Genomic DNA, 16,584 nt, shown 5'->3' with positions numbered 1-16,584 from the left:
GGGAACTGCCAACATGTTAAATTAGAAATGTTTTCCAAGCAACTGAGCTAGAGCAAGTAAGTTTTAAAAGACATTAATTTAAGAAATGCTGATGCCTCCCAAACCCACGGCTACATGAGAGGCAATACAAAGTCTTGGCACTCCCATGGGAACTTCAGATGCCAGGGAAATGATGCTTCCCCCCAAAGATAAATAAAGGCTTAAAAAAAAAGAATATTGTAAAGAAAAGGATACCCATGCATTAATGCTTATTTTTGATACACAGGAGGTAGTGCAATATTTTGCACATTTCCTCCTTACAACACTTTTTTTTTGGTCTATATGTGTTTTGTTTTTATTTAGTGGTGCTATAGATCAGGAATTAATCTTTGTCTTATAAACTTTCCCCTGGTAGACTCCATTCTCAATTATTTAAATTCAGATATAATGTATTTTGGTTTTCATCGAAATGTTTTTTGACTTGTTAATTTGTGTAGCATTTGATTCATTATGGAACTAAGTATGTTAGCTGTCTTTGCCATCCATTCAACTATAGGTAGGTTAGCGGTGAGACCCTAAATACAGTGTAACTTTGGAATCACTGGGGGTTGCAAAGACAGTATGCTATGTGGTGTTTAGTGTAAAGCAGTTGTTCTCTATATACTGCTGTCACATACAGTAAAAAGTCAATCATCTTAGAAATTTTGTTCAAAATAATCTCTTGGACAAAACCTATTTTGAACAAAATGTGTACGATAGAATATGCATAAGGAAATATTTATATGGTCTAAAAAGATGTATCTAAGCTAAATATAATACTGGTGTCGCAGATTCTAAAAGCAGAGTAAGACTTGTAAACCTGATGGTTTTTTTCTTCTTGTGTGAGTTACATCTTGTGGTCCTCCTGTTGATGAAACTCCTCCTGAACTGCAGCAGGAGTTGTCTTTGAAACAAATCCTCTTGTGGCTGTCTCTAAACACTGCAGCTGATGAACAGTTTTACAGGGACAATGCCCACTTCAAATTTTGAGTTTCAGGGAAGTTTTCTGTGTGTGTGCCACAATGCGAAAGTATGTCACGTATGAGATTTCAGCGTATGGTCTCTGTGTGGGATTCTGAATGGATTTCAGTCATGCAAAATGACTGTGGCAGTCAGCGGAAGTTTTGCTTTTCTTATGCTTGCTTTTTTGGATCCTGATTTGTTCTGACATAGAGTCTTGTGAAATTCTACCTCTGCCAGTAAGAAGAGGCAATCTGCCTCTAGAGGTTTCAGCTCATGGTTGTAACTGCCAGTACTGAATATATGAATAGAGCCCATTCATTCTGTCCTGTGAGTGGTGAGTAATAGTGAGTAATAGTACGGTTACAGCAATTGAATGTAGAGTCCTCTCATAGAATTTTTACAATTGTTTGAATTACAGGGTATGTGAGAGTTGCTCAGGTAATGGAAGAATTGAAAAAATTAGACAAGTCAAAAGGCTCTCACAAGTTGTATGACTATTACTGTGTTTTCTGATTTTTCTTCATCTTCTGAGAAAGAGAAAACAAGATTTCCCACCCTTCCCTGTAGTCCCTTAGGCTAAAAATATCTTACTAAAATAATTGTGTACATCTTAGGTCTTTCGGCACCCTAGTGCCAAACTAAATGCCTTTGATAAGCAGTTCTTTATGGTTCACATTTATGTTCAAGTTTCAAATGGTAGTGACAAGTATTTTATAAGCACAGAATCAGTTTATTTCATCTTACAGCTTTGCTAGGAATGCCCTTCTACAATCAAATATAAATATACAATCATATGTGAAATGTTCCACCATTTCCTCTGAGAAGTGAAACTAAGTTTGTAGCCATTGTTTATCTAAGTCAAGATTTAAAAAATAGGACGTTGCTGTTGGGATTGGAATGGCCAGAGCTTCGCAGACCTCTGTTCAGCATCCCGATTTATTCTTCTATTGCATCAGATGATTTTGTGAAAGCAATGAGGACAATTATCACCAAGTAGCTGCCATTCAGGACTCACAGTGCAGAAAGAGGTCTAGAGGAGCTTGAAGAGGAGCTGTAACCTAGCATGGTTTATGTACACATACCTACTTCTCCTGCTTGGTCACTGTGCTATAATAACATCCATGCTAAGTCTATTAGAGAGGCCTCATACCCGTGCTGAGCCATGGAATTAAGACGGATTTAAGGCCAGTACATTTGCAGTCCTCCTCAACTTAGTAATAACAGTTGCCATCACAGATTAAGAAGTAGACCACATGGATCAGAGACAATCACAGAGTCACAGAACAGTCCACTTTGAAAGGGACTTTTGGAGATCATGTGATGCAACTTCTTGTGAGAGCAGGGCCTCAGATTAGATTGTCCAGTGCCAAATCTTGGATGTCTTCAGCAAAAGCTACCAATGCCAATGATTCATTGTTCTCATGGTGAAATATTTATTTTTTTTTAATATTCAGAAGGCATTTGCCTGAAGCAAATTATGTCCTCAGCCTCTTGTCTTATAACCTTGTCTCCGCATGAGAAGAGTACCTCTGTCTTCTCTAAAACTACAATTTCGGTACCATACGTCTGAAAAAAAACCTAATTCCTGCATCCTTTGGCTTCTACAACCCTCTAATCATCTTGACAGTTTTCTCTTGGATCCTCTCCAGATTTTCTGTGTCTCTCTTGAACTGGGGAATGCCAGAACTGAATTGCAGGTGTGGCCTGACACTTGCCAGGTACAGTGGAATAATCACATCCCTTGATCTGCTGGCAGTACTATTGCTGATGCAGTCCAGCACATGTCTGCCTTTGTTGCTGCTGGAGTTCACTGCTGGCTCATGTTCAGCTTGCTATGCACCAGCACCCTCTGAGCCTATTCCACAGAGTTGTTTCCCACACGGTCTGTCCACAGCCTTTACTCTTCCATGGGTTTATTCCAGGTACAGGACTTTATCTTTGTTAAACCCTTTGCATTTTTTTTTTATTGTCCCATCTGTGCGCGGTGACTCTTCCTTCTGGCCCATCTACCTCCTCCCAGTTCAGTCTCATTCACAACTTTTGTGTGGGTGCAATTCCATCCAGATAGTTTTGAAGATACTGAATAGTCCAGACCTAGTGCTAGTCCCTGAGGAACTCCACTCATGACCAGCTACCTTTTTGTCTTTGAGCCATTACCCTACTTGGAGAAAGACGATTTAGCTAGTTCTCCACCCATCTCGTAGTCCATCTGTCAAGTCCATATCTTACCAGCTTTTCAGCAAAGATGTTGTGGAACAACGGTCAAAGATGCAGAAATCAAGGTAGCTGACATCCACAGCTCTCCCTTCATCCACTTAACCAGTTGTTTTAGCATAAAAATAATCAGGCTACTCTTGGTAATTAAATAATCCTTATTGGCTTTTTCTAGTTATCTTTTTCTATATGTGAGCAGACATAGGTATTTGTTCCAAAGCAAGACTAGATGAGCCTGGATGGATGATCAGCACTGACTGCTTTGTTACATATTGAAGTATGGTGAGTTAGGTTAGTCTTTGATGATAGATACATATTCTCAAAGGGTTTGAATCTTTTCAGTTCCTCTGTTCAGTGAAACAGAATTGGCTTTTCACATATATAGGCAGATGAAAAGAGTGAATTTTCTTTCAATACACTGTCTTGAAAATGAAACATCTGTATTTTATGTTTTTTTTTATATTTTATGTATTTATGTATGCTTGTAGTATGACTATATAGTAAGTTAAGGTAGTATATGGAGGTCTGTGTTATTCTGGTGTCATGTAACCAGCAGTTATAGAAAAGCTCTGTCATCATTTCTGAAAATGTCATCTCAGTAAGAGTCATCTATCATAAACTGGGTGTATTAGTCACTAAAAGATGTTTCAAAGACATACTTTGGAGAGGGAGCATCAACTGCGGGGGAAATTTAAATTCCTCTGGTAAGATTGTGTTTACAGAGCTATAGCTAGTGTTGTCGTTTGTTGTCATTTAGCAGATGCCTGATGAAGAGAAATCTGTTAGCAGGGAAGATGACAAAGAAATACCCTGCAGTCCAATTCCAATGACAGCGGAGAGAAGGCGCAGTCTGTGGTATGCAAGCCACTATACAACTGATGAGAGAAAAGTAAGGCTGGAGGGGGAAGGGTCTCTGCATTACACAGTTACTTTGAAATTAAGGGAAGCACCATTATATAAGTTGCAAGTAAGATCTTCCCGGTTGTGATTATATAAATCAGATACAATATCAGAGCTGTGTGGCAGACTAGGAATATACTTTGTAAAAGTGAATGAACTAAAACCAGGAGCCAGCGTAAGGAAGTAAATGAAAGCATGCTCTATGTTTTTGGCTTCCCCATTTAAGAAGTTTAGGGCTGGGCTTTTGGGATGGGGCCACTTTCTCTCTGCAAAACAGCTAGAAAGTCTGTCAGAGAGATAAACCTGATGTAAAGATCTGATCTGCTTTGTAACTACTAATTAGCACTGTCATTGGTAAGTGGGGACTGCCAGCTGCATACTGGTGTCCTTGTTGGAGATATAAAGCAAAGCAGTTAAGGCAGTTGTGTAAAATCTCCTGGAAAGGTTCAGCTTTCTACCATCTGTCTGCACCAGCTGCAGTGCAAAATTTCATTTGTTGAGCTACTGTCAAATTTGGGATATATGAACATTCTGTTAAGCCACATATAATCAAGACCCAAGAACTCTACCGTAATAATTGTAATGGTAAATGATCTAGCAATTGGATGAAGTATCACATTTTATATTTGTATCTACATTTTATTGGAACTATTTTTTTAACTGTAGTAATTCTAATGATTGTTTAAAAACTTAGTTTTTAAGCATTGGATCATTAGAAAGACATTAGAAAGCAGTTAATCAGTATAATGTCATACTGATTAATTCTTTGACCTAGTATCCAAAATTTCAATGTAACATTCTCAGTTTTGGTTTAAAATTCACAGGAACATACAGTAAAATTGTGTTAATGCTGTGGCACAATCAATACCATTGTATGGTAGTGTACAGTTCTGCTGGCTTTTTAAGAATTCTTTCTGAATTTCTTGGTGCAAATCTGCAGAAGTCAGCATATATGCATGCATGTATTCAAAAAGTTAGACTTATTAATGCTTGAGCTGTGCTTCTTTAATAATTTGTCCTTGCATTGCTTTTTGCAGCTTCTGTCAATGACCCAAGATGAATACAAGCCATCGGATGTTAGTATACTACTAGTCTTTGTAATTTTGCAATTCTTCTTGATGTGTGTAAATACAGATTACACTGATACATACAGAAAAAACCTTAGGTGACATTTATAAAACTTCTATACTTTTTGTTAGTCTGCCATTTACCCTATATCCTTGATTATCCTAAATATAATTGTCCTTTGCTCTCTTAATAATTTCACTGAGAAACCACTGATTGATCACTTGAAATTAAACTGCTTGTAGTAGTAGCAACTGGCAAACGATCTTTGCTATTTCATTGGGTTTAAATAAGATATGAAAATATGCTTTCTAATGCAAGCTGTTTTTAAACTTGATTTAGTTTCTTTGCTGTATTTCTTTATTTCATTCATGTTGGAATGCTGAGGCCTTTAAAGCATGACTGACAACACATATGAGTTCGGATTACAGAAAATCCAAGTCTTTGAACAGAGATCAAATGATCCATATATCTTGACTGCTATAGACTCTAGCAAACTCTGAAAGCAGAAATGTCCTCTCTGTTCAGCATACACAGAAGAATGGAGATGCAGATGAATTTTGGGAGCATCCATAACCAAATCTAAGCATGCTCCCCAGTCTGTGGTTGGTGTAGGTTCTGTATATAACTAACATAAGCCCAATACTATTCTGAAACAGTCCACACATGCCTGTGCAGTTTTTAAAGGCAAAATACACTCCTATTTCACAGCCTGAGCAGAAGTCAAGTCTTTGACGTCTATTACCATCCCTAACACATTGCACATGAATTTCTGCCAATATCAGAGATATTAATGACTGTGGTTGCTGGAGCCCTTATTCAAACAAGCACAAGGGCTGAAATTGAAGTAAAAAAATAAAACAATGAAAGACTGTTGAATTAGTACTACCAAGTGACGTAAATGTGGCATCAATAACAACAATTACCACAAGTGGTTTATTAACAGCAACAAATATAGATCTCTCCAGGAATAATTCAAATTTGAAAGTAATTTATAACCATTATTTTCATGACTACTGGAAATAATTGGATGTGAACTAAAGTCTTAAAATCTCAATATATTTGTTTGCCTAAGAAGGAGAATGAATTTTTGGTTCATTCTATTGGTATGGCATAAAAAGCTAACCACAATTAATTTTGGAAGCTGTTATGCGCTTTTGCATGCCATATGACTATAACATACCAATTTCTTTGGGAGTAACTGCAGTAACTTGCTAACCTCTTTTAACATTGGCACTCCAACAGTAGCAAAGCACGGAAGTAGGAGTCACATTCTTCTAAGAGCCACCTTAAATGCAGTGCCTCTCTTCGATGTTCTGGCAGGTGCTCCTGGTAACAGTGAACGGGAACCCTACTGACTATCACACCATCCACCCTGCACTGCCATTAGAAAATGGTCCAGCCAAAGCAGACATGTACTCAACACCACAGTACAAATGGGAGCCTTCAGATGACATGTCAGGTAGTGAATTGCCTAGGAATTGTCCTTAGTTCCATATTGTTTTCTTATTCTGTATCTCCACTCACTGCCTTTAGCATTTATTTTCATTTTGGTAAGCTCTTTGACCTCTTAAAGTTTAATAATTGCTGTTGCTTACAATGATGGCAATTTTGTAAACTGGACTTTAGGCATATACTATGCAAAATACTTTGCCTACCAACACCAAGTGATTCGAAGTAGCCATCAGAGTGATTACAAGCAAAATAATTCCAGGAGAGGATGCATATCCTGACTTTAGACCAGCATGGATTGCAAATAACAATTTCTTTTTCTACTTAGAAAAGGAAGAAGAGGTGGAGGAGGAAGAAGAAGAGGAAGTTACACAGGAGGAAAAAGAAAATGTTAAATTACATGCCCTGGTCTCTGTGTTCCAATTTATCATGAAACAAAGTTACATTTGTGCTCTGATAGCTATGATGGTAAGTACTGGCAAAAAAAAGAATAATGCTATTCCTTTTACAAATGTGTCTTCTCAGTGCCTTTCTGAAAGTAATCTCATTGTTGGTTTTCAGTAAATCATTGCAGCCAGGTTAGAAAATATCACTGTGGTGTCTGCATCATTTTGGGCCCATTTTAAGTTATTAATGCATAATTCCCAGGCCTGTTATAGACCTATAAATAGGGCAACACGTGGCATTGTGGTTAAAATATCACATATCCAGGACTGGGAGGCCCAGTCTTTGTTGTCTGTCTGAATGTCAGAAAACCACGGGGGCTCAGTTTTCTGTTGATTCTCAACCTCCTGCACAATCAGGTTTGTCATGTGTTTGCACCACTCGGAAATTTTCCTACAAAATTGAAGTATTTCATGGTGTTATAGAAAATTTTAAAAATATAGTTCCTATTTCAGGTTGATGTATGCATCCAATTACTCTCTGAGAAGAAAAGATCTGTAAAGCCTGGTTTCTTGTACTGACACAAAAAGTTCTCAAGAAAAATACAACTTCGTGCCAAGCCAGATTTTCTTCTTTTTTTGCTTATGGCTCTTCTTTCTTTTTCATGTTGCTGCTTGCTTCTAGACCTCCTTGATGCAAATACTTTAAGCTTCATTATACCAAGTTTTCTGCATAATGGTTAGATCTCTCTCTATATTCCCAATGCAAGCTTTGCTTTTACTGTTTTGGAAAAGTTTCAACTATGATGAAATTAACCATAAAGCTTCTTGGCCCAATTTTGGATTAAAAATGGTAAAACAAATCAGCTTGACTGCCTCTTGTTTGTATAAAGTTTCAAACTTTATTTGCTGTATTTTAGCAAAAAGGTTTCTCCTTTAAATAAGGCAGGCTCCCTGTGCAAAATATGGATCTGGATTGATGCATTCTGAGACATTAGCAAGTAGTTCTCATACTGACAGAGTGACTTCTTTCCTAGTATTTTAAACTCATATACTTAGATTATAGAATGGTTTGTATTGAAAGGTATCTTAAAAATCACCTAGTTCTAACCCACTGCCTTGGGCAATGACACCTTCTACTAGACCAGGTCTGTATTTTCTTTTTAATTAATATGAAAGGAGAAGATATATTTGAAGAGCTTTCTTTTAGTTTAATATTGAGACACTGCTAGCTGTTTTCTTCATTATATATTCCTCTATGACCCAAATTAAATTATGAATTTGTTTATAGTGTGCTCTGATGCAAATCCATGTATACTATAGCTGAAGACAGCTCATTGTAAGCTATTTTCTTATATGAGGACAGAGAAGTAGCATATTGATGTTTTTCACGTACCCTTAAAAGACGTCATTTCCTAGGGACCTGAGCTAGAAATATTCTTAATGTTTAACAATTTTTTTATTTAAATCAAAAAGGAATATAAAATTCTTTATTGACAGTTATTCCACAGTTATACCAGCATGTATACATCTGAATTTAGTCGTAAATCAATAACACAATGTAGATTAAAAACACTTGAAACCCAAATCCTTTCCTCAATTTTTCAGTAACTGAATTCTGGAAGCTATAGAACACATTTTTTAGTTGTACATATTTCAGGTAATCTACCATGGTTACTGTAGACTAAATGTTCTTCAGGTTAGGTGGGTGCACACCGTAGCTTTCCATTTTAAACTGATTCCACAAAAGCTAGAACAGCATGGAGTTACTGCAGTTTTGTAAATCTGTCGAAGGCCTTGAATGTAGTACCTATTGGTTATGTTTTGCTATTCCTGCTCTGAATTCTTTGCTGCTGTTTCACAAGAATATAGTTTGTGCCCAAACATTAATGTGGGTGAGAGTCTGATAACAATGAAAATATGTACTGAGTAGAGAAGTGTAAATTAAGTGTAATTGCCAGTGTGCATCTGTGCTGTTCCTGAGTGCATCCATGGACTTTTTTTTCCTCTCTTTCCTCCTTCCACAAGGCATGGAGTATCACGTATCACAGCTGGTTGACTTTTGTGTTACTCATCTGGTCTTGCACATTGTGGATGATTCGGGACCGAAGGAAATACGCCATGATCAGTTCACCATTCATGGTTTTTTATGGAAATTTATTGCTAATATTACAGTATATATGGAGTATTGAGCTCAAGAATGATGAGCTTCCTCAAGTATCTGGTTTTTTAAAAAGAAAGGAACCTGGGGAGCTGGTGTCAAAGGTAAGTGTTACAAACAGCTGCGATTTATTTATGAAATCACAGAATACATTGTGATAAAAAATGTGGATCTCTCGGCATTTCTTTAAGAGTGAATCCACAGTTTTCAGTGTAACCACTTCCCATAGCAGTTCTAAAATAAAGAGTAAGTCATTAAAAAAATAGTGTTCAGAAAACTGCTTCTTGCTTCTTAACCTAATACGAGAGAAAATGTTTCAGACATCTTTTAGATTTTCATGATAATTCTGCGCAGATTACTTAGTGGATGGAAATCTCTCACTTGTTTGGTTTTATAAACTGAATTCAAAGCTAGATATGATTTGATTTTCTAGATTAATACACTTGGGATGTCAGACCTGTCTCTGACTACGACGGCAACTGGAACTGTGGTGTCATTACGATTACCAATACTGCTCACTCCTTAATGTTTTCTCACAAGCAGCAGCATGGAGCTGTGACTGAGCTTTAATTCTTTATCCTTACACCCGAATCAGCATGAATTGAAATCTGTTTCAGGTCAGAACCAAGAGAGTTTGCTGGCCTCAGGGCATGGTAGATTTTTTTCTTTGATGTCTTGAAAGCACTACAAAATGAATTTTGTTTGGCAAGTTTGCTTCTGGGGAAGGGACTGAGCACAGACAGGAGGTTGTTTCCTAGAGCACCCTAAAGGGACATCTCAGAGAGTGCACCTAGGTGGCACAGCTCCCCTTGCACTAAGCAAATCAGTTCCCTTGTGACTCCTAACTACAAATTTGCAAAAAGGTGATTTTGCAAATAATCTTCCTTCTTGGCAGTACCATTTGAATAACCATTTCTGGCTCTTTAATGCATTTGAAAGGTAGTGAGTGCTATATTATTTCTCTTGTAAAGATGGGGATAGTTTAGTAAGAGGGCTAAAGAGAAGTTCTACAGTTTTTCTCAATGACTTTGTAAATCTCTATGGAGTTTTAACTGTCTTAATATGTCAGCTCCTTTGACAATGTTTCTTATTAGCTATATCATCAAATATCTTGTCTGAAAACAGATGGTGTCAAGAAGGAAAACTATTGTGTATGTATGATGATTTGGCCACTTCCTTAAAGCCAATAGATATCTAGTGGGGTTTTTTTTAGGCTGAATATAATGCACTCCATAACTTTCACAGAATCACAGAATACCTGAGACCAAAAGAGACTTCTGGAGGTCATCTGGTCCAACTCCCCTACTTAAGCAGTGCCATCTAGACCTGATTGCCCAGGACCACACTCGGATGGCTTTTGAATATCCCCAAGAACGGAGACTCCACAAAATCCCTGGGCAACTTGTGACAGTGATCAGTCTCCCTCACAGGAAAAAAAGGGTTTGCTCCTGTTCAGAGGGAACATGTTTCAGTTTGTGCCCATTGCCTCTGGTCCCATCACTGGGAACCACTGAAAAGTCTGGCTCCAACCTCTTTCCACCTCCATTCAGATATTTATAGAAATTGGATGAGATTCCCCTTGAGCTTTGTCTTCTTCAGGGTGATCAGTACCACCTCTTTCAGCCTTTCCTCATAGGAGACATGCTCCTGTCCCTTCATCTTCATGGTATATTCAACTGGATTCTCTCCAGTACAGCCTCGCCTCTGTTTTACTGGGAAGCCAGAAAAGGACACAGAACTCGAATTGTGGCCTCACCAGTGCTGAGTAGAGAAGAAGGATCACCTTCCTTGACCTGCTGGCAACACTCCTCATGGATTCCAGGATACCATTACCCTTCTTCGCCGTAAGGGCACATTGCTGGCTCATGTTCAACTTGTTTTCCACCAGGATCCCCAGCCTTTTTCTGCCAAACTACTACATAGCAGGTTGAACACCAACATGTAATGATCCATGTGCTAGTTCTTCCTCCCCAGGTGCAGGACTTTGGACTTCCCCTTGTTGAATGCCATGATGTTCCTGTTGGCCCCTTTCTGCAGCCTGTTGAGGTCCCTCTGGATGGCAGCACAACCTTCTGGTGTATCAGCCACTCCTCCTAGTTTTGTGTTGTCGGCAAACTTTATGAGAATACTCTCTGCCCCATTATCTGGTTCATAAGCAAAGATGTTGAACAAGACTGGATTGACCTCTGGGGTACATTGCTAATCACTGACCTCCAACTAGACTTTATGCCACTAATCACCACCCTCTGAGCTGAACTGTTCAATCAGTTTTCAGTCCACCTCACTGTCTGCTCATCCAGCCCATACTTCATCAGCTTCTCTATGAGGATCTTATGAGAGAGAGTTTCAAAAGCTTGTCTGAAGTCTAAGTAGACAGTATCCACTGTTCTCCTCTCATTTATCAAGTCATTTTATTATAGAAGTTTATGAGGTTGGTCAAGCATGACTTCCCCATGGTGGACCCACTCCGACTATTCCTGATGATTTTCTAGTCCTTCATGTGCCTGAAAATGTTTTCCAGGATTAGCTCCTCCATCACCTTAGAAACACAGAATGGTTTGGGTCAGCAGGGACCTTTAAAGATCATTTAATCCAACATCCTGCCATAGGCAGGGCCATTTTTCACTGGATCAGGTTGCTCAAAACCACATCCTGCCTGACCTCAGAGACTTCCAATGATGGAGCATCCACAACTTCTCTAGGAAGCCTTTTCCATCTTACTGCTGTCACCTTCCCAGGGATTGAGGTGAGGTTGTCCAGGCTGTATCCTCCATCTTCCCCTTCCTGAAGATGAGAGTGACACTTACTTTCCTTCAACACTTCCGCCAGTCACCACATTTGCTCAAAGATTATTGAGAGTAGCCTCTACAGCAATACCAGTCAGCTCCCTCAGCACTCGTGGATACATCCCTTCAGGACCCATGGACTTATGTATGCTCACTTTATTTAAATATTCCCTGATTTGATCCTCTTTCACCAAGCATTCATCTTCCTTTCTTCAGACTTCTCCATGGTCTCCAGGACCTGAGATTCCTTAAGGCCAGTCTTGCTAGCAAAGACTTGAGGCAAAGAAAGCATTTGGTACCTCTGCTTTTTCCACACCCTGTGTCACCAGAACCCTTGCCCCATTCAGCAATGGGCTTAGATTTTCCTTAACCTTCCTTTTTCTGCTGGAGTATTTACAGATGCTCCTCTTGTAGCTCTTGACATCCTTTGCCAGACTCAGTTTCCGGCCTTGGCTTTTCTAACCATGTCTTTGCATGCTCGGCCAGTCTCTCTGCATTCCTCCTGGGTTACCTAGTTCATCATCCATCCCCAGACAGAGTTTAAGCACTCCAGCTATGTTGTCATGCAAATCCCAACTCCGCCTCTGCATCTTTCTGGCCTGTGCTTCCTAAAGAGCCTGTAACTTTCTATTGCAGCTATTCAAGCCATCACACCCTGTTTCTGTCATCCCAACAAGATCACAGCCCTGCACAGAGGTCTCTAATTCCCTGTGTTTGTTTCCCATGCTGCATGCATTAGTGTACAGGCACTTCAGAGAGGCACCTGGCATGCTGTTTTCCGAGAAAGGAGCTGGAAGGTTTGGCCATAACAGTGTCTCGAAGTAATAGCCTTGCTTATATACAAATACTTGAGGTGACCCTGCATAAGCCCTGTTTTGTTGATTATGTATTTCCTTTTGTTCACATCACTCTAGGCACTCTTAGCTAGCCTCATCCGGTCAGTCCCTCTCAAGGGATCTAGTAACTCTGTACCCCCCTGTAATTCCTAGTTTAAAGTCCTTTGAATAAGGATTGAATTTAAATGAAGACTGGATACTCTGTTCTGTAGAGTGAAGAATAGAAAGAAGTGTACTATAATTCTTTCTGCAAACTGTGTGCTTTTTTTCCTGGTCTGAAAATGAGAAAAAATGTGTTTGTAAAAGGTGACTAAAAGCATTTCTTTGGTCTGCAACCCTTCAAGACTTTTCTTAGAACCAGCTCTGGCTTTGGAAATGCCAAGTAGAACAGGGAGTAAATGTGGCTTGAAGACAGAGCTAGTTCTTCACTGAAGAACTAATCTATCTTTTACAATATCAAAGGTTTGTGTTGCAAAAGCCAGAGCTCCAGGAGGTATCTGGAGAAGCTGTGACAAGTCACACAGGCTGATAATCTGCTACTGTGGCTCAGCATTAGCTGCAGTGTCAATAAAAATAGCTGTTACTGTCCTGGGAGCTCTCCTTTCCCCCAGTGAGAACTTGCATGTTAGAAGAAAAACAGGAGAGTTCTTTACATTAGCCTTGTCATTCTATTGTGTGCAAAGTACTCGGCTCTTACATGCTTCCTATTTGATATTTTTATTCTTCTAGCTAAGTAGTGAAATAAGTCTCCTTCTGCAGCAGGGAAATTAATAGAAACTTTGTAGAAAGCAAACGTAAAATCAAGTGTGTGATAGGTATCATGCTGTTCTTTGAATATTTTCATCTCTTGGTATTGCAAGCTGTTGAATTTAGCTTTTTGCAAAACACATAAATGCACTCTTCATTAAAGAGATTTTTGTATTTCTAAGTTATCCTGCTGTTACTGAATTATCAACTCCTGAAGCTCTTAAAAGAATTAAGAGCTATTTTAAATCTTGTAACTGCTGCAAATGCAAGATGTATTAAGTTGGCTGGGTCTTCTGTAACTGAAAGACATAAAAAAGTTTGATTTTTAAATTAATTGTGCTTAAGCACATGAAGTACCAAACCTCCTAAATCAAAATATTTATGATATACAAAATCATAGTAATGACAATACACTCTTGCATGTGTTTTTTCTCTGAAAAAAAGGTAAAAATGAACAAGAAACAACAAATGGGAATTATACCAATCAATGCATAGTGAGAAGATCCTTAAACTTATAAGACGGTCATTAAAAGCTGAATAGAATGAGGTAGAATAGAAACATATAGGTAAATAGCTCTAATAAATGGAAAAGTGCAAAAGAAACAAAGTTGTTTGTAATGCAGGATGTTTTCTGAATTGCTTAACTTGCACAAAGATGCACTTTGACACCAGTGCCATCATTGCCATTTTCTGATAGAGAGAGGAAACAAAGGCATGCAAAATTTATGAAAACCTATGCTGGTGTTAGTAGGACATAGGATGTACAATTAGTCTGTTGGTTTTGTTTTGATTTTTGTTTGCAGATTCTTTTCACAATTACTTTCTGGCTACTGCTTAGGCAACACCTCACTGAACAGAAAGCAATTCGGCTAAAAGAAGCTACTTTATCTGAGGTCAAAGTTGGAAGTGAAGAAAATGAAGAAAAAGGTAAAGCCAGCTCTAATTAAGTCCTTCAGTTGTGATGGAAGTTCCAGTTACTGTATTTCTCTGATACTGAAAGCAATTAGCAAGATACCTGTTATTAGCTAAGAAAGATAGTACAAAATCTACGTGCAGCTCTCTCTCTATGTGCAGCTGTTTAAAAATAAAACACTTCTGAATTTTAGAAATTCAGATAAAATGAGAATTTTCTTTACTTTTAGGTAATTAAAATGACTCATCTGAGAAAGATCATGGAACTTTCAAACGATCAGTTTACTGCTGTGTCCCAAACTCGAACCACGAGATTAATTGCCCTAAGAGTTTAACCACAGGAGAAGAGTTTACATAGAAAAAGTCAGTTGTTAAATTCCTTGGAAGTTGTGTTGGTACATAAACACTTATACAGATATAGAAGTTAAACTACAAATTTCAATGGGAAAAGTAAACATACATTTTTTTCAGTGCAAGCAGTGGTGCAAGCATACCTGAGAGCAAAGTTTACTTCTATAGGTTCAGCTCAGTGGCCTGTTCTTTTTTTTTTCCTCCTGGACACATATTCACCCAACCCTTCCTTGCCCTCTTCTGTATCTCTGGAAACTGATCTGAACAAGTTCAATGCACTGAAATGGTAGAAAGTGAGCGCTGGAAGCAGTGGTGTAGTTTCCTCTTTAATTGCAATACTTGTCTCAGTAAAACATCTGATCAAAGCTGGACACTGCAAGGATTTGCAAGGCAAGATCCTGAGAAGAGGGATGGTGAGTGGGACAAAAGGAATGGGCAAGCCTTCTGATGGTGAAGTTTCAATATTTTTCTCAATGGGGAAAAAAGCATTATAGCTACGTGCTATGCTTTTGGCAAGCCCTGTTTTCTAGATACTTGCTAATGTACTTGCTGCTGGGGGGACAATTACCCTGCCCTTCACAAACCTCACAATAAATGGGGAATCTTGACCTCTTCATAGGGCAAAAGCATCTTTTGTTTTCTGCAATGGCCCAAGTACAGAAGAAGGAGCTGGATAAGTGGTAATTTCTTTGAAAAATAGCAGTGTTAATGCAGCATTTGTATGTTTTTAAGCTTGCTTGGGTTTACATTAATGTTTTCTCTTGCTTGTGGCTTTTGGAGGTAAAGACCATATTCTCTAAAGGATAAAACTCAAGATGAGAGTGTAAACTCAAGATGTGTGGTTTCTGGTGGTGCTGGTGGTTTCTTTGTTTTCCAGTTTAAAATGCTGGTTACTTGAGAGTATAACCATTGCCATGGAAAGTGTTTTGGCTATTATCCATTATATAACCCTTAGGCTCTAATTTTCTGCTACAGCTGCTGGCGTTTTCAGACGAAGTGAAGACGGGTGTCTGGTAAGGACGTACAGCTACGTGCCATATGGCTCCAGGAGCTGGTTGAAGCTCATATGAAGTTAAAACCCTTTTCCTTGCTCCGAAGGCATGTTTGATTCAGAATTACAGTCTCTTGTGAATAATTAAGTTTCTGTCTTTTGTGCAGAGATTTTACTTTCCACCCATTTAAATTCTTACTAAAAGTCACAGAACAGACAGAGGCCAAATATGACTCTGTATTTGCAGAAGAGGAGTTGCAAGAGGGAGAAGTGTCGGAAGAACAGGAGGAGGAGAAGGAAGAGGAAGAGGAGGAAGAAGAGGAGGATGATGAACAGGATATTATGAAAGTCTTGGGGAAGCTGGTGATGGCTATGTTAATCAAGTACTGGATTTACGTCTGTGGGGGCATGTTCTTCTTTGTCAGCTTTGAGGGTACAATTGTCATGTACAAAATCATCTATATGGTACTGTTCCTCTTCTGTGTTGCCCTCTATCAGGTAAGTGAGAACTGTGTTAACTAAATTTTATCCTTGAATACAATCGTTCGTACCTTTAAGTTGGTAATAAAGTAGCTCCAAATAGAATTCATAAGCAGTGTGTTTGTTCTTTAGTTAGATACAACAGAACAAAATCATTAGAAGAGGCTAAGACTAATTCTCTTTTAGTTTTTGACCATAGTGACAGGCAAAGTGCACATAAAATAGATACAATGCACTCCTCTGCTCTGGCATGCCACTTCACCATGAGCTTTGGAACCTTTGTGGAAAATTCTGGGGCTGTGCAGATCCTACATAGCCATCAGTT

The 16,584-nt window shown here is 38.7% G+C and overlaps 1 protein-coding gene across 3 annotated transcripts in view; it reads left to right on the top strand.

Moving 5' to 3' along the window:
* Nucleotides 1–16,584, top strand: part of PIEZO2 (piezo type mechanosensitive ion channel component 2) — a 297,318-nt gene that overhangs the window by 197,666 nt on the left and 83,068 nt on the right. For all 3 annotated transcript variants that reach the window (XM_064656971.1, XM_064656987.1, XM_064656979.1), the window contains exons 9-15: nucleotides 3,953–4,084; nucleotides 5,133–5,171; nucleotides 6,484–6,622; nucleotides 6,941–7,080; nucleotides 9,024–9,260; nucleotides 14,329–14,452; nucleotides 16,027–16,277. In XM_064656971.1, coding sequence (XP_064513041.1) covers nucleotides 3,953–4,084; nucleotides 5,133–5,171; nucleotides 6,484–6,622; nucleotides 6,941–7,080; nucleotides 9,024–9,260; nucleotides 14,329–14,452; nucleotides 16,027–16,277 — 1,062 coding nt within the window. The remainder of the gene's footprint in view (nucleotides 1–3,952; nucleotides 4,085–5,132; nucleotides 5,172–6,483; nucleotides 6,623–6,940; nucleotides 7,081–9,023; nucleotides 9,261–14,328; nucleotides 14,453–16,026; nucleotides 16,278–16,584) is intronic.

The sequence above is a fragment of the Pseudopipra pipra genome, chromosome 1 (assembly GCF_036250125.1).
Source record: "Pseudopipra pipra isolate bDixPip1 chromosome 1, bDixPip1.hap1, whole genome shotgun sequence".
In the NCBI taxonomy this organism is placed as follows: Eukaryota; Metazoa; Chordata; class Aves; order Passeriformes; family Pipridae; genus Pseudopipra; species Pseudopipra pipra.
Note: the sequence above shows the minus strand (reverse complement) of the source record. Positions and strands in the feature narration are given on the sequence as shown.